The 18,484-nt window shown below is 37.4% G+C and overlaps 1 protein-coding gene across 2 annotated transcripts in view; it reads left to right on the top strand.

Moving 5' to 3' along the window:
- The window catches only part of JAK2 (Janus kinase 2), a 118,605-nt gene that overhangs the window by 27,398 nt on the left and 72,723 nt on the right, over window positions 1–18,484 (top strand). For both annotated transcript variants that reach the window (XM_027549343.1, XM_027549342.1), the window contains exon 3: window positions 3,714–3,964. In XM_027549343.1, the coding sequence (XP_027405144.1) occupies window positions 3,739–3,964 (226 nt within the window). In that variant the 5' untranslated portion in view covers window positions 3,714–3,738. The remainder of the gene's footprint in view (window positions 1–3,713; window positions 3,965–18,484) is intronic.

Genomic DNA, 18,484 nt, shown 5'->3' with positions numbered 1-18,484 from the left:
TTCCTTTTTAATGGGTGTGTGAAAGTATCTTATGGTTTTAATTTGTATTTCCCTAATTATTAGTGATATTCAGTAGTTATTCATAAGTGCTTTTGGACGATTTTGTATCTCTTTTGTTGTTGTTCAGTTACAAAGTCATGTCCGACTCCTTGAGACCCCATTCACTGCAGCATGCCAGGCTTCCCTGTCCTTCACTATCTCCTGGAGTTTGCTCAAACTCATGTCCATTGAGTCGGCAATGCCATCCAACCATCTCATTCTCTGTCATACCTTTTTCTCCTGCCCTTAGACTTTTCCAGCATCAAGGTCTTTTCCAATGATTTGACTCTTCACATCACATGGCCAAAGTACTGGAGCTTCAGCATCAGTTCTTCCAAAGCATATTCAGGGTTAATTTCCTTTAGGATTGACTGGTTTGATCTCCTGGCAGTCCAAGGGACTCTCAAGAATCTTCTCCAGCAGCATAGCATCAATCGATAGCAAGAATTCTTTGACAGTCAGCCTTCTTTATAGTCCAACTCTCCCTTGCATACATGATGACTGGAAAAACCGTAGCTTTGACGCTACAGACCTTTGTTGGCAAAGTGATGTTTCTGCTTTTTAATACACTGTCTAGGTTTGTCATGGAGAAGGCAATGGCACCCCACTCTAGTACTCTTGCCTGGAAAATCCCATGGATGGAGGAGCCTGGTAAGGCTCCAGCCCATGGGGTCACTAAGAGTCGGGCATGACTCAGTGACTTCACTTTCACTTTACACTTCTATGCGTTGGAGAAGGAAATGGCAACCCACTCCAGTATTCTTGCCTGGAGAATCCCAGGGACGGGGGAGCCTGGTGGGCTGCCGTCTATGGGGTCGCACAGAGTCGGACACGACTGAAGTGACTTAGCAGCAGCAGGTTTGTCATAGCTTTTCTTCCAAGGAGCAAGTGTCTTAATTTCATGACTGCAGTCACTGTCTGCAGTGATTTTTTTTTAAGTGTGTTTAAATGTTGTTCCCTTCTTATTTTATTATTGAAAGATAAGTTTCTGTTGTCATGAAGATGGTCCCCATTTCTCTGAAGTGTTTGTTCCAGAAAAAGTTTATTCCTTATGCATATTGGTCAATTATCCATCTCAAATTAGTAGTTATGTATGGTATAAAGTCGAGGTCAAAGTTCTTTTCTTTTTTTTTTTTCACCTCCCATATGAATAACCAATTGACTGAGAAACATTTTTTGAAAAAATAATCATTTCTTCTCCACTGAAGTGTAATGAGGCATTTTTTCTGATTAGGTGACCATATGTGAGGATTTTTTTTTTTTTTTTGGTATTCTGTTTCATTTGCCTATTTATTTGTAGTTATTGCAATACCAACCTGACTTAATTACTCTGACTTTATAATAAATCTTGGTGTCTGGTAGTATAAATTCTCCATTTTGCTCTTCAAGATTATCTTGGCTATTGTAAGTCCTTTTTGTTTTTCATATAGATTTTAGCTTGTAAATTTCCATAGAGTAAGCTGCTAAAATTTTAATTGGGATTGTGTTGAATCTATAGATCAATTTGGAGAAGAATCAATATCTGGACAACATTGACTTTCCTATCATTGTCTATCACCATGTTCTGTTCTTGACTTTTATTTTTTGTATTTTTCATAAAATATAATTGATTAACAATATTAGTTCCAGATGTACAGCATAGTGAGTCAGTACTTTTACAGATTGTACTTTGGAAAGTTGTTACAAGATAACGGTTATAGTTCCCTGTGCTGTACAGTATATCCACGTTATCTTATAGAGGCTAGAGTGTATGTCTTAAGAACTAAAGAGCCTCTTGATGAGGGGGAAGAGGAGAGCGAAAAAGCTGGATTAAAACTCAGCATTCAAAAAATTAAGGTCATGGCGTCTAGGCCCATCACTTCATGGCAAATAGAAGAAGAAAAACTAGAAACAGTGCTGCTATAAATGTAGGGGTGCTTGAAGCTTTTCAAATTAGTGTTGTTGGTTTTTCTGAATATGTATCCAGGAGTGGAATTGCTGGATCATATGGTTATTCTATTTTTAGTTTTTTGAGGAAACTCCACACTTTTTTCCATAGAGACTTCACCAATGCATATGCCCACCACCATTGTAGTAGAGTTCTTTTTTCCTCCATCTTCTCCAGCATTTATTATTAGTAGACTTTTTGATGATGGTGATTCTGACAGGTGTGAGGTGATACTTCATTGTTTTGATATGTATTTCTCTAATAATTAGTGATGTTGAGTATCTTTTCATGTTTCTATTGGCAATCTGTATGTCTTCTTTAGAAAAATATCCAAATTTTCTGGCCTTTTTTTTTTTTCTTCTAACAATGTTTTCATTTCAGAGTTCCTACAGATATTTCAATAAATTTGTCCCTATATATTTGACTTTTTGATTCCTGTTATATCGGGGCTTCCCTGGTGGCTCAGAGGTTAAAGCGTCTGCCTGCAATGCGGGAGACCTGGGTTCGATTTCTGCATCGGGAAGATCCCCTGGAGAAGGAAACGGCAGCCCACTTCAGTTTTCTTCCCTGGAGAATCCCATGGACAGAGGAGCCTGGTGGGCTACAGTCCACGGGGTCGCAAAGAATCGGACACAACTGAGCGACTTCACTATCAGTTTAAAATGTTCATTTTTTAATTGGTTCTGGCATATGGGAATTGCAATAGATTTTTGTATATTGGCTTTGTATCTTGTGATCTTATAAGCTCACTTTAGTAAGTTTTAGATTCTTGTAAGTTTCCTATGTAGTTTTACCTTTTCCATTATACCTTTTATTTCTTTTTTTTTTGCCATATTGCACTGTCCAGGACCACACTACAATATTGATTTGAAGACATGATTTTAGACATGCATATTAAGTTTTTGAATTCAGGAAAAAAAAGTTTGGTATTTTGCCATTAAGTTATTAATTTTAGGTCTTTTGTAGTTACTCTTAATCACACGTTTGCTTTTAAACCTAGTTTGCTGAGTTTTTAATCACAAACTATTGTAGAATCTTAATTCAGTTTTGGCATTTAGTGAAATGATCATATGTTACTTTTCTCATTTATTCTAATAGTAAATTTTATTGATTGAATTTTGATTATTCAGTTAGCCTTGCATTTCTGGTATAACTCAGTCAAGATTTTTATTTTGGCTGAACCACATGGGTTGTGATCTTAGTTCCCTGACCAGGGATCAAACCTGGGCCGCAGCACTGACAGCAAATCCTAAGTCCTAACCACTGGACCACCAGGGAATTCCCAAACTCAGTCAAGATTTATTATTCTTTTAAAAATTACTGGATTCAGTTTGCCAGGTTTTTTTTTTTTTTTCCTTCAGTATGCATCTTATATCCTTATGAGAGTTACTATTGTGGAAAGATTATAAATTGCTGAAGTTTCATGTGATGGTTAACAGTAATAATGCATTTTCAGTTAAGGTATGTACAGTGGATTTTTTTTTATGATATAATGCTATTGTACACCTAATAGAGTACAGTATAGTGTAAATATAACTTTTATATGTACTGGGAAACTAAAAAACTGGTGTGACTTATTTTATTGCACTGATCTGGAACAAAACCTTCAGTATCTCTGAGAAATGCTTGTCCATGATACTTATTCAATACTGGATTTGACAGAGTCAATGCTATCAGTGAAGACTTCTTTATATATGAAGGATAACTTACCAGTGTCACTTTCATTTGTAACTGGTTTCTCTTACAGGCAAATGTTCTGAAAACGACTCTGCATGGGAATGGCTTGCCTTACAATGACAGAAATGGAAGGAACATCCACATCCCCTGTACATCAGAATGGTGATATTTCTGGAAATGCTAACTCTGTGAAGCAAATAGATCCAGTCCTACAGGTCTATCTTTATCATTCCCTTGGGAACGCTGAGGGGGATTATCTGCAGTTTCTAACTGGAGAGTATGTTGCTGAAGAGATCTGTATTGCTGCTTCTAAAGCTTGTGGTAAGTATTAAAAAACAGTGTTTTTCTTCTTATTAACATATGCTTGGTTTATTATACTCTAACACAATGTACCTGTGTAATATATTTTTTATGCTTCTATGACTGACAACTGTTTTCATATGCATATAAAATGAGAAAATTACTAAAGTAGAATACAAGGTAAATTCTGTGTTGAGGTAGTGGTATAGAATGAATGTGTTTCGCCCAAATTTGTGTTGTGACCTACTCCTCCAGTGTGATGACTTTGGAAGTGGGATTTTCCAGAGATGAATCAGTCATGAGAGTGGACCCCTCATTAGTGGGACTAGTACCTTTATTAACGAGATCGCTGAGAGTTCCTTTGCCCCTCCTGCCATGTGTGGACATAGCAAGAAGATGAATAAGAAAATAAATCATCTATGAACCAGGAATAGGGTCCTCATTAGATACCGCATCTGCTTGATTTCATACTTCCCAACCTCCAGAAATGTGAGAAATATGTTTCTTTTTTTTATAAGCCACTTCATGTATGATAATTTTCTTATAGCATCCTGAATGAGCTAAAACAGCAACTGGTACTGAGAAGTGGAAGGGCGGTAACAAGTTTCTAAAAATGTAAAAGTGGCTTTGGGACTGGGTAATGGGTAATGGAAGAGTTTTGAGGTGCATGCTAGAAAAAGTCTACATTGTTGGGAACAGATCTTTAAAGGAGATTTTGGTGAGGACTTGGAAAGAAAGAAACAGAGTTGTAAGAAAACAATTTTCTTAGAGGACACCTGTGCAATCCTGTGGAGAATATTGGTAGAATTGTGTTCCATTAAAGACCATTCTGATAAGATCTAAGATGGAAATAAGGACCATGTTATTAGAAACTGAAAGAAAAGTGATCCTTGTTATAAAGTGTCAAAGAACTTGCTTGAGTTGTGTTCATGTTTCAGTGCTTTGTAGAATGTAGAACTTAAGAGCAATAAAATTGGGTGTTTACTTCAAGTCTTTTCTAAGCGAAGGGTTGAAGGTGTGGCTTGAGTCCTCATAACTGCTTATAGTTGTAAAAAATTAATGCTGTTGCTGAGCTCCTTGGCTGCCCTGGATATGGTTCTGGCAGCCCCTAGTGGCAGTTATCCCTCAGCGGGGTGCAGGCAGCAGACTTTGGTGGAATAAGTATCTCTGCTAGCGGAGAATGCAAAGGCCCTGGAGGCATGTCTGACTCCACCTATATTTCAAAGAAGGGAAGCATGGGGCAGGGCTGCCAGGAGTCTTTGGTGCCCAGCAAAGCTGGAGGGGCAGGAATGTTGCCCTGGTGTGCTCTGCAGGTGGGATCTCTGCTTCAGTGGGTCTGGAAGGCAGAGTATCAAGTTAGAGGGTTATTCATCAGCCTTAAGGTCTGATGGAATTTGCCTTACTAGGTTTTAGATTTATTTGAGACTTGTCACTCATTTTTTCTTTTCTCTTGTAATGGAAATATTTGTCCTATGCCTGTTGGAATGGGAACATCTGTCCTATGCCTTTTCTACCATTATATTTTAGAAACACATAATTTGTTTGATTTCATAGGTTTACAGCTGGAGAACCTCAGGATGAATTGTACCTTGTTGTTCAGTCGCTAAGTCATGTCTGACTCTGCAACCCAATGGACTGCAAAACGCCAGGCTTCCCTACTCTTCATCATCTTCCGGAGCATGCTCAAACTCATGTCCTTTGAGTCGGTGATGCCATCCAACCTCTGTCGTTCCCTTCTCCTCCTGCCTTCAATCTTTCCCAGCATCAGGGTCTTTTCTAATGAGTTGGCTCTTCTCATCAGATGGCCAAAATATTGGAGCTTCAGCATCAGTCCTTCCAATGAATATTCAGGATTGATTTCCTTTGGGATTGACTGGTTTGATCTCTTTGATGTCCAAGGGACTCTCATGAGTCTTCCCCAGAACCACAATTGGAAAACATCAGTTCTTTGGCACTCAGCCTTCTTTATAGTCCAACTCTCACATCTGTACACGACTGCCGGAAGAACCATAGCTTTTACTATACAGAGCTTTGTTGGCAAAGGGACGTCTCTGCTTTTTCATATGATGTCTAGGTTTGTCATAGCTTATGACACCAAAGATGCTTTCGTGGAGATGCTTATTCCACCAGAGTTTGAGTCTCTTTTTTCCAAAGAGCGAGCATCTTTTAATTTCATGGCTGGGGTCACCATTTGTAGTGATTTTTGAGCCCAAGAAAATAAAATCTATCACTGCTTTCACTTTTTCCCTTCTATTTGCCATGAGGCGATGGAACTGGATGCCATGATCTTTGTTTTTTGAATGTTGAGTTCTAAGCCAGCTTTTTTCACTCTCCTCTTTCTCTCTTATCAAGAGGCTCTTCAGCTCCTCATCCCTCTGCCATTAGAGTAGTGTTATCTGCATACTGAGGTTGTTAATATTACTTCCTGGCAGTCTTGATTCCAGCTTGTGATTCATCCAGTCTGGCATATCACATGATGTATTCAGCATAAAAGGTAAAGAAGCAGGTGACAGTGTACAGTCCTGTTGTACTCTTTTTCTGATTTTGAAGTAGTCTGTTGTTTCATGTCTCGTTATAACTCTTGCTTCTTGACCTGCATACAGATTTCTTGGGAGGCAAGTAAGGTGGTCTGGTATGCCGATCTCTTTAAGAATTGTCCACAGTTTGTTGTGATCCACAATCAAAGGTGTTAGTGTAGTCAGTGAAGCAGAAGTAGATACTTTTCTGGAACTTCTTGCTTTCTCCATGATCCAACATATACTGGCAATTTGATCTTGGCTAATCTGCCTTTTCTAAACCCAGCTTGTGCATCTGGATGTTCTCAGTTCACATACTGCTGAAGCCTTGCTTGAGTCTCATCCACATCTGATTTAGATGATATTTAGATGAGACTTTGAACTCAGACTTTGAGTTGATGCTGGAATGAGTTAAGGCTTCTGGGGCTATTGTGATGGAATGAATATATTTTGAATGTGAAAGGATATTATTTTTGGAGGGCCAGGAATAGAATGCTATAGGTTGAGAGAGAAGGACACAAACATTCAAATTCATAAGTTGAAACATATTCTCCCAATGTGATTGTATTTGACAGTGTTACCAGGTCATAAGGTTAAATATCACCTTACCCAACTTGCTTTTCTACCCTTATGTGGCTTAGTTATAGATAGCTAAGTTATCTGTGTCTCTTCGAATTACGGATATTTGTGTCTGTTTTTTCAAGATGTAGTCAGTTATGTTATGGTGTGAAATATGTGTTCCTAAAAGACACTGTGTTCTGCAGAATTGTGCAGTAAAAAGCACAGGGCTTATAGGAAAAATAAGGTTAGGGGTATGACAGTCTAAACTTGGTGATATTAAAAAAAAAAACTTAGTAAAAACAGCACATGCTAAGTGGTAAGAAAATATATAAATAGTGCAATATATTTGGCACTTTACCTTAAAAAAGTTATGAAGCTTGTTGGTGGAAGTGGATGTTGAAAAGGTTGCATCCTGTGAGTTAGTGTGAAGTTGTAGAAGGAAGGTTATCTGAAATCACATGAGAAGTTGTAACACCACATGTTGATGGCTGTGACTTATAACACATGTGGTAAACTGAGATAGCTGGTAGGTGTTTGTTCCATGTATAGCCTCAGTTTGGATTCCAGGCTGAAGGAATAACCCCTAAATGAGACATGGTGTTCTACTGGTAAAAGGCAAAAAAAACATGAGGGCTGGAAATGAAATACCTCCTACTGCCTCTTTTTGGAACTAACACACTACCACTCTTGCTCAGATTCCATTGGTCAAACTGAGTCATATGGCCAAGCCAGTGTTGGGTCAGATGAGGTGGTCCTCTCAGGGAGTGGGAGGAAAAGATGGAGTATTTATGAGCAATAATGTAGTCTGCTACACTTTTCCCTCTTGGCCACAAATAATTTTCTTTTTTCAGTATTTAAAATAAATTTTTCCTTCCTCAGTGAGGATACCCAAAGCCATCATTGAATCAGGTTTAAAATCTAGGTTCTCCCTATATTCTCTCAGTCATGTCTAGATGGTCTTCTTGATTCAGAAATCTGTGAAATGAGAAGACAGTTATTCTGATATCATATCTATAGCCTTGACAAGTTTTACGTTAAAGATATGAGATAATTAGCTCTAGTGTAGAAACAGCAAGGTTTAGACAAAAGAGGCTGTAGAGTTATCTTTTGGAATCCTCCCACCTCTCTGAGTCCTTTACCAGTTAGACTTTCTTGACTACCTACTCACATATCTATTATCTTCAAATTCCTTTCCATTTCCATCCCCAATTGCCCTTTATTGAATGACCTTTTGTTAGGTATAGCTTTGATGATAAAATAATTTATATTAAGTTATAAATAAGTTTTAATATTAAGATATTTGTATTTAATGAAGAATCTTGATCTGTTATAACTTCTAATTGTAAAAAAAAATGCTTAAAGGAAGTGTATTTTTTAAAGTGACTTTTATTCTTTTCTCAGTTGAAATGAGAATATGAAGTTAATGTTACAGTTGTATCCCATTTACCTCTTTCAGCTGGCTGAAATTTATTCTCATTGTTTACATAAAACACATAATTGTTTTATATGTGTTACTCAGTTCTTACAATAGCACTAGGGTGTATGTGTGTATTGATAAGCATCTGATAGCTTTTTAAAAAATTGTTTTAATTTTATATTGGAATATAGTTGATTAACAATGTTGTGTTAGTTTCAGGTGTATAGCAAAGTGATTCGGTTTGACATTTATATGTATCTGTTCTTTTTCAAATTATTTTTCCATTTAGGTTATTAAGCAGAGTCTTGAGTCTGAGTCTTGAGCAGAGTTTCCTGAAGTATACAGTAGGTCCTTGTTGGTTATCTACGTACATGTAAATCCCAAACTCCGATTCTATCCCTCTCCCCTACCCTTTCCCTTGGTAACTCTAAGTTCTCTGAGTCTGAGTCTCTTTCTGTTTTGTAAATAAGTTCATTTGCATTATTTCTTTAAATTCCACATATAAACAATATCATATGATAATTGTCTTTCTGTGTCTTACTTAGTATGATAATTTCTAGTTCTATCCATGTTGTTGCAAATGGCATCGTTTCATTCTTTTAAATGGCTGAGTAATATTCTGGTGTATATATGTATGGCATCTTTTTTATCCATTCCTGTGTTGATGGCCCTTTAGCTTGCTTCCATGTCTTGGCTATTGTAAACAGTGCTGCAGTGAACATTGAAGTGCATGTATCTTTTGAAACTATCCAGTTTTTCTCTGGATAGCTATATGCTCAGGAATGGTATTGCTGGATTACATGGTTCAGTTCAGTTCAGTTCAGTCGCTCAGTCGTGTCCGACTCTTTGCGACCCCATGAATTGCAGCACGCCGGGCCTCCCTGTCCATCACCAACTCCCGGCAGTAGCCCTACTTTAATTTTCTTAAGGACCCTCCATATGGTTCTCCATAGTGGCTGTACCAATGTACAGTCCCACCAACAGTGTAAGAGGGTTCTCTTTTCTCCACACTCTTTTCATCATTTATTGTGTGTAGATTTTTTGATGATGGCCATTCTGACTGGTGTGAGGTGATCTCTCATATTTTTGATTTGTATTTCTCTAGTAACTGGAGGAGATTGAGGGCAGGAGGAGAAGGGGACAACAGAGGATGAGATGGTTGGATGGCATCACCGACTCAATGGACATAAGTTTGGGTGAACTCCAGGAGTTGGTGATGTTCAGGGAGGCCTGGAGTGCTGCAGTTCATGGGGTCGCAAAGAGTCAGACACGACTGAGCGACTGAACTGAACTGAACTGAATAATTAGTGATGTTGAGTATTTTTTCATGTGCCTCTTGGTCTTCTTTGGAGAAATGTCTATTTAGGTTTCTGCCCATTTTTTATTGTATTTTTTTATCATTGTTGTTATGCATGAGGTATTTGTAGATTTTTGGAGACCAGTCCCTGTCCTTCAGATAGTTCGTAAGTATTTTCTTCCATTCTATGGGTTGTCTTTTCATTTTGTTTATGGTTTCCTTTGCTGTGCAAAAGCTTTTGAGTTTAATTAGGTCCCATTTGCTTATTTCCATTTTTATAACCTTAGGAGCTGTGTTGAGAAGGATATTGCTGTGTTTCATGTCAGAGAGTGTTTTGCCTATGTTTTTCTCTTAGACTTTTATAATATCTGGTCTTACATTTAGGTCTTTAGTTCATTTTATGTTTGTGTATGGTGTTAAGGAATATTCTATTTCATTTTTTTATATATAGCTGTCCAGTTTTCCCAGCACCATGTATTGAAGACACTGTCTTTTCTTCATTGTATAATCTTGCCTCCTTTGTCATAGATTAATTGATTATAGATGCATGGGTGTATTTCTGGGCTTTCTATCCTGTTCCACTGATTTATCTTTCTGTTTTTGTGCCAGTGCCATACTGTTTTGATGATTGTAGCTTTATTCAGTAATCTGAGGTCAGGGAGTCTGATTCCTTCAACTCTATTTTTCTTTCACAGATTGCTTTGACTCTTCGGGGTCTTCTGTGTCTCCATACAGATTTTAAGATTTTTTATTCTAGTTCTAAAAAAATGCCATTGATAATTTGATAGGGAATTGCATTGAGTCTGTATTTTGCCTTGGACAGTATAGTCATTTTGACATTATTAATTGTTGCAATCCAAGAACATGGTATAGCTTTCCAGTTGTGTCATTTTCAGTTGTTTTCATCAGCTTCTTAGTTTTTGGAGTACAGGTCTTTTGTCTCTTTAGATAGGTTTATTCTTAGGTATATATTATTTTTGATGTGATGATAAATGGCATTGTTTCTTGAATTTCTCTTTCTGATCTTTCATTGTTAGTGTATACAAATGGAGTATATTTCTGTGTATTAATTTTATATCCTGCAACTTTACCTAATTCTTTAATAAGCTCTAGTAATTTTGTAGTAGTGTCTTAGGGGCTTTCTATGTATAGTATCATGGCATCTACAAATAGTGACAGTCTTACTTTTTCTTTTCCAATTTGGATTCCCTTTATTTCTTTTTCTTCTCTAATTGCTGTACTGAGGACTTACAAAACTGTGTTGAATAAAAGTAGTGAGAGTGGACATCCTTGTCTTGTTCCTGATCTTAGAGGAAATGCTTTCAGCTTTTCACTGTTCAGTATGATGTTAGCTATAGGTTTGCCATATATGGACTTTATTATATTGAAGTATGTTCCCTCTGTCCCACTTCCTGGAGAGTTTTTGTTATGAATTCATGTTGAATTTTGTCAGAAGATTTTTCTGCATTTATTGAGATGATCATATAGTTTTTATTATTCAGATTGTTGATGTGATGATTCACACTGATCTGTGGATATTGAAAAATCCTTGCATCCCTGGGATAATCCCATTTGATCATGGTGTATGATCCTTTTAATGTATTGTTAGATTTGAACTGCTAGTAGTTTGTTGAGGATTTTTGCATCTATGTACATCAGTGATATTAGCCAGTAATTTTCTTGTGATATTTGTTTTTTGTTGGTATTGGGATGATGGTGGCCTCATAGAATGAGTGTGGGAGTGTGTTTTACTCTGCAGTTTTTGAAATAGTTTCAGAAGTAAAAGTGTTAACTCTTTTCTAGGTGTTTGATAGAATACACTTGTAAAGCCATCTGGTCCTGAACATTTATTAGTTGGGAGTTTTTAAATCATGGTTTCAATTTCATTACTTGTGATTAGTCTATTCGTATTTTCTATTTTTTTCTGCCTCAGTTTCAGGAGTTGTACCTTTCTAAGAATTAGTCCATTTCTTCCAAATAATCCATTTTATTGGTATATAGTTGCTTGTAGCAGTCTTTTATGATTCTTTGTATTTCTGTGATATGTGTAGTAAATTCTCCTTTTTCATTTGCAATTTTATTGATTTGAGCCCTCTCCTTTCTGTTGATGAATTAGCTAGAGGTGTATCAGTTTTGTTTATCTTTTCAAGTAGCCTACTTTTAGTTTCATTAATCTTTTCTTTTTTTCATTTCTATTTCATTTATTTCTCTGATCTTCATGATGATGCTTTTCTTCTAATAACTTTGGATTTTTTTCTTTAGTTGCTTTTGGTGTAAGATTAGCTCATATATTTGAATTTTTTCTTATTTCTTGAGGTATGGTTATATTGCTGTAAATTTCCATCTTAGAACGCCTTTGCCGCATCCCAAGGGTTTTGAATTATCATGCTTTTTTTTTCCATTTGTCTTTAGGCATTTAAAAATTTCCTCTTTTATTTATTCAGTGATTCATTGGCTGCTTAGTAGCAAATTGTTTAGCGTCCACATGTTTGCATGTTTTTTTGTATTTTTGTTGTTTTTTTTTAAATAGTTTTTCTTATAGTTGGTTTGTAATCTGATAATGTTGTGGTTGGAAAAGATGCTTGATATGGTTTTAATGTTCTTAAGTTTACTGAGGCTCTCTTTGTGGGCCAGTGTGTGGTCAGTCCTGGAGAATGTTCCATGTGCACTTGAGAAGAATATGTATTCTGTTGCTTTGGGTGGAATACTCTATAAGTATCAGTTAAGTCCATGTGCTTTAAGGTTTTAAGACATGTGTTTACATATTGATTTTCTGTCTGAGTGATCTGTCCATTGATGAAAGTGAAGTGTTAAACTTCTCCTTTTTTATCTTTTGTTGTTGATTTCTCCTTGTATGGCTCTTGGTATTTGTCTTATTTATTGAGGTGCTCCTATGTTGGGTACATATATATTTACAATTGTTTTGTCTTCTTTTTGGATTTATCTCTTAATCATCATGTAGTGTTCTTCTTTGTCTCCCATGACAGTCCTTATTTTAAAATCTGTTTTGTCTGATAAGAGTATTGCTACTTCAGTTTTCTTTTGATTTCCATTTGCATGGAATACCTTTTTTTTTATTCCCTCACTTTCAGTCTGTATTGTCTCTAGATCTGAAGTGGGTCTCTTGTAGATAGCCTGTGTCTGAGCCTATTTTTTTGTGTCTGTGTCTTTTGTTTGGAGGATTTAATCTGTTAATGTTAAAGGTAATTATCAATATGTGTTTCTTATTGCCATTTCATTAATTGTTTTGGATTTATTTTTAGGTGTTTTTTCTTCCCCCCTTCTTTTGTTCTCTTGAGATTTGATGGCTAACTTTAGTGTTTTGTTTGGATTCTTTTTTCTTTTATGTGTGTGTATCTATTGTAGATTTTTGGTTTGTGGTTACCATGAGGTTTTGTAATAGCAGTCTGTATATAAACAAGATTGTTTTAAGTTGCTGATCTTTTAATACCAAACGCATTTCTAATATCCTGCATTTGTGCTGTCCTCACAATTTCTGGTTTTGATATTATATTTCTGTGTGGATGATTTCCTGCCTTTACTGTATATTTGTCTTTACCAGTGAGCTTTTCCATTTACAATTTTGTTGCTAGTTGTGGCCTTTCTTTTCTACTTGAAAAGTTCCCTGATGATTTTTGCTGAAATGCACCTTGTAATCATAATAAGATTAACAAGAGCTGGTCCTGCCACAGCATTAACTCTGGAAGGGGAAATGTCTGTGGAGACTGACCTCAGTCCTAGGTGGGTCTTTAGGTACTTCTGGTTCCTAGCAACATTATTGATAAGCTGAAACTGACACGAGTTAGTATGTTTATCTCTCTTTTAAAGTGAGGAAATTAACCAAATGACTCTTTTTCTTTGACTTGATCTGACAGTTCCTTTTTGGAGTTTTTGAGGTAGAGTTGTCTGGGTCCTACTCTTTAATACTGACAATTCTGGCCAATTCAGAGATAGTTCAGACATTTACTCATCCAAGGCAATACCCTTGGCGCCATCTAATAGTGGATCATACCCAGTGGGTATGAAGTAATGTCTCATATTTGTTTTTTGTAAATACTTTATTGATATATAATTCAATTCCATGCATTTAAAGTCATATGTTTCACCCTTAAAAATGTACAGTTCAGTATTTTGTATTATCCTCACAGAGGTGTCCAGCCATCACTACCCTCAAGAAACCCCTGTGCTTATTGGATATCACTTCCTAACTCTCTATTCTTCCCTAGTTACTTAGACAACCACCAGTCTAGTTTCTGTCTCAATAAATTTACCTTTTTGTCTCAGCAAATTTGAATCATACAATATTTGGTCTTTTGTTACTGACTTCTTAAGCTCATATAATGTTTATAAGGTTCATTAATGTTGTATCACTTCAATTCAGTTCAGTTCAGTCGCTCAGTTGTGTCTGACCCCATGGACTGCAGCACATGAGGCTTCCCTGTCCATCCCTACCAACTCCCAGAGTTTACTCAAACTCATATCCATTGAGTCGGTGATGCCATCCAACCATCTCATCCTCTGTCATCCCCTTCTCCTCCCGCCTTCAGTCTTTCCCAGCATCGGGTCTTTTCCAATGAGTCAGTTCTTTGCATCAGGTGGCCAAAGGATTGGAGTTTCAACTTCAACATCAGTCCTTCCAATGAATATTCAGGACTGATTTCCTTTAGGATGGACTGGTTTGATCTCCTTGCTGTCCAAGGGATTCTCAAGAGTCTTCTCCAACAACCACAGTTCAAAAGCATCAATTCTTTGGTGCTCAGCTTTCTTTATAGTCCAACTCTCACATCCATACATGACCACTGGAAAAACCATACCTTTGACTAGACAGACCTTTGTTGGCAAAGTAATGTCTCTGCTTTTTAATATGCTGTCTAGGTTAGTCATATCTTTTCTTCCAAGGAGCAAGCGTCTTTTAATTTCATGGCTGCAGTCACCATCTGCAGTGTTTTTGGAGCCCCCCCCCAAATAAAGTCTGTCACTATTTCCCTTGTTTCCCCATCTATTTGCCATAAAGTGATGGGACCAGATGCCATGATCTTCGTTTTCTGAATGTTGAGTTTTAAGGCAGCTTTTCACTCTCCTCTTTCACTTTCATCAAGAGGCTCTTTAGTTTTTCTTTGCTTTCTGCCATAAGGGTGGTGTCATCTGCATATCTGAGGTTATTGATATTTCTCCCGGCAATCTTGATTCAGCTTGTGCTTCCTCCAGCCCAGCATTTCACATGATGTACTCTGCATATAACTTAAATAAGCAGGGTGACAGTATACAGCCTCAACGTACTCCTTTTCTTATTTGGAACCAGTCTGTTGTTCCATGTCCAGTTCTAACTGTTGCTTCCTGACCTGCATACAAATTTCTCAAGAGGCAGATCAGGTGGTCTGGTATTCCCATCTCTTTCAGAATTTTCCACAGTATATTGTGATCCACACAGTCAAAGGCTTTGGCATAGTCAATAAAGCAGAAATAGATGTTTTTCTGGAACTCTCTTGCTTTTTCCATGATCCAGCGGATGTTGGCAATTTGATCTCTGGTTCCTCTGCCTTTTCTAAAACCAGCTTGAACACATGGAACAACAGACTGGTTCCAAATAGGAAAAGGAGTTCGTCAAGGCTGTATATTGTCACCCTGTTTATTTAAGTTATATGCAGAGTACATCATGAGAAACACTGGATTGGAAGAAACACAAGCTAGAATCAAGATTGCCGGGAGAAATATCAATAACCTCAGGTATGCAGATGACACCACCGTTATGGCAGAAAGTGAAGAGGAATTAAAAAGCCTCTTGATGAAAGTGAAAGTGGAGAGTGAAAAAGTTGGCTTAAAGCTCAACATTCAGAAAAGATCATGGCCTCTGGTCCCATCACTTCATGGGAAATAGATGGGGAAACAGTGGAAACAGGGTCAGACTTTATTTTTCTGGGCTCCAAAATCACTGCAGATGGTGACTGCAGCCGTGAACTTAAAAGACGCTTACTCCTTGGAAGGAAAGTTATGACCAACCTAGATGGCATATTCAAAAGCAGAGATATTACTTTGCCAACAAACGTTTGTCTAGTCAAGGCTATGGTTTTTCCTGTGGTCATGTATGGATGTGAGAGCTGGACTGTGAAGAAGGCTGAGTGCCGAAGAATTGATGCTTTTGAACTGTGGTGTTGGAGAAGACTCTTGAGAGTCCCTTGGACTGCAAGGAGATCCAACCGGTCCATTCTGAAGGAGATCAGCCCTGGGATTTCTTTGGAAGGAATGATGCTGAAGCTGAAACTCCAGTACTTTGGCCACCTCATGCAAAGAGTTGACTCATTGGAAAAGACTCTGATGCTAGGAGGGATTGGGGGCAGGAGGAGAAGGGGACAACAGATGATGAGATGGCTGGATGGCATCACTGACTCGATGGACGTGAGTCTGAGTGAACTCCGGGAGTTGGTGAAGGACAGGGAGGCCTGGCGTGCTGCGATTCATGGGGTCGCAAAGAGTCGGACACGACTGAGCGACTGATCTGATCTGATCTGTTGTTCCATGTCCAGTTCTAACTGTTGTTTCCTGACCTGCATACAGATTTCTCAGGAGGCAGGTTAGGTGGTCTGGTATTCCCAGCTCTTGAGTAATTTTCCACAGTTTATTGTGATCCACACAGTCAAAGGCTTTGGCATAGTCAATAAACCAGAAGTAGATCACTACTATTTGGCATAGTCAATAGAGCAGAAGTTGTATCACTTATCAGTACTTAATTCTTTCATGACTGAATAGTGTTCCATTGCATTGATATACTAGGAGAAGGCAATGGCACCCCACTCCAGTACTCTTGCATGGCCAGTCCCATGGACGGAGGAGCCTGGTAGGCTGCAGTGCATGGGGTCCCTAAGAGTCAGACACGACTGAGTGATTTCACTTTCACTTTCCACTTTCATGCATTGGAGAAGGAAATGGCAACCCACTCCAGTGTTGTTGGAGAATCCCATGGACAGCCTGGTAGGCTGCAGTCCATGGGTTCGCACAGAGTTGGACACAACTGAAGCGACTTGGTGGTGGCGGTATTGATATACTACATCTTCTATAACAACTGATCAGTTGATGGACATTTGGACAGTTTCCAACTTTTAGATATCATGAATAATGTTTCTGTTAACATTTGTATACAGGTTTTTGTGTGGATGTATGACATCATTTCTGTTGTGTATAAACCCAGCATTGCTGAGTCAAATGGTAATTCTATGTTTAGCTATTTGAGGCACCCCAAGACTGTTTTTTTCAAAGTGGCTGCATTGTTTAACATTTATGCCTGTAGTGTGTATAGGTATCTTCATCATAGTTTAAAAATTTCTTCTCATGATTTTGAGTTACTGTCTAATGTCTTATAATTTCTACCTGTAGAATACTTTTTAGCATTTCTTGTGGAGCTGGCCCTTTATCTAAGCTTTTGTTTATCTTAGAATGTCTTAATTTCTACTTCATCTTTAAAGAATTATTTTGTCAGATATAAAATTCTCATTTGACTTTTTTCTCTTTGAGCTCTTTAATTATGTCATCCAATTTCTTCATGACCATATTGGTTTCTGATGAGAAATTGCTATGAGTCTTACTGAGAATGCCAAATTGAGGATGTAATGAGTCATTTCTTTCTTGCTGTTTTTGATGTTCTCTTTATATTTGTCTTTTGGTGGTTTGATTTTTAATGTGTCTCGGTGTGCATCAGTTTGCATTTATCATCGTGCAATTCATTCACCTTCTTGGATTTGTGTGGTTCATGGTTTTCATCAAATTTGGGGAGTTTGGGGCCATTATTTTTTAAATATTCTTTCCTTTTCTCTACTTTCTCTTCAAATCTCTGAAATTGTCATAACGTAATGTTGGCAGACTTGAATGTATCCCACAGGTGTATTACTTTTGTCCATCTTTTTTCTTTTTTCCCCCTGCTCTTCAGACTAGATAATCTAATTGACTTACCTTTAAGTTAGCTGATTATTTTATTTAAACCTGTTTTTGAAACAGTCCAGTGAATTTTTCATTTCGGGTGTTGTGCTTCTTTGTTCCAGATTTTCACTTTTTATACTGTTCATCTTTGTTTACACGTATTTCTCCTGGTTCCTTTAGTTTTTTGTCCATGGCTTCCTTTAGGTCTCTGAGCACATTGAAGGCAACGAATTAAAATTATTTAATAGTTTTGATTGATTAAATCACTTTATGACTTAATCAATCATTAAGATTGACTCTATTAATTCTAGAGCCATGGACCAGAGTTTCACATTGGGAATACCAGCTGCCATCGCTAAACCCTTCCTGAGCAGAGAGCAAAGTAGAAGTGCTGCTAATTTTTCCCACCATTTTAAAATTGTCTTTTTCCTGACTCAGCAATTGCTTGGTTGTTGCATATCTTTGACTGTTTTCCAGAGTTCTCATGAAATTGATTTCGACAGTTTTTACTGCTTTTTGTTGTTGATTTTATATAGGAATATACCGTTTTCACTGATGTCACTCTGCCTTTACTTCTGTAATCATGGTTTATTCTAGTTCTTCAAACATATTTATAATGACTGCTTTGAAATTTTTGTTAAATCTTACATCTGGGTCTTCTTATAGGCATTGTCTGTTACCTTCCTTTTTTTGTGCCCAAGGATTACACTTTCCTGTTTCTTTGCATATCTCATAATTCTTTTGTTAAAAACTGGACATTTTAGGTAATATAGCACATCCAGATTCTGATTCCTTTGGGGGATTTTAAAATTATCCTCCTGTTACTGGTTTTTTAAAAA

This window comes from Bos indicus x Bos taurus, chromosome 8 (assembly GCF_003369695.1).
Source record: "Bos indicus x Bos taurus breed Angus x Brahman F1 hybrid chromosome 8, Bos_hybrid_MaternalHap_v2.0, whole genome shotgun sequence".
Classification (NCBI taxonomy): domain Eukaryota; kingdom Metazoa; phylum Chordata; class Mammalia; order Artiodactyla; family Bovidae; genus Bos; species Bos indicus x Bos taurus.
The sequence above is the reverse complement of the archived record's forward strand: the minus strand, read 5'-3'. Positions and strand labels throughout refer to the sequence as shown.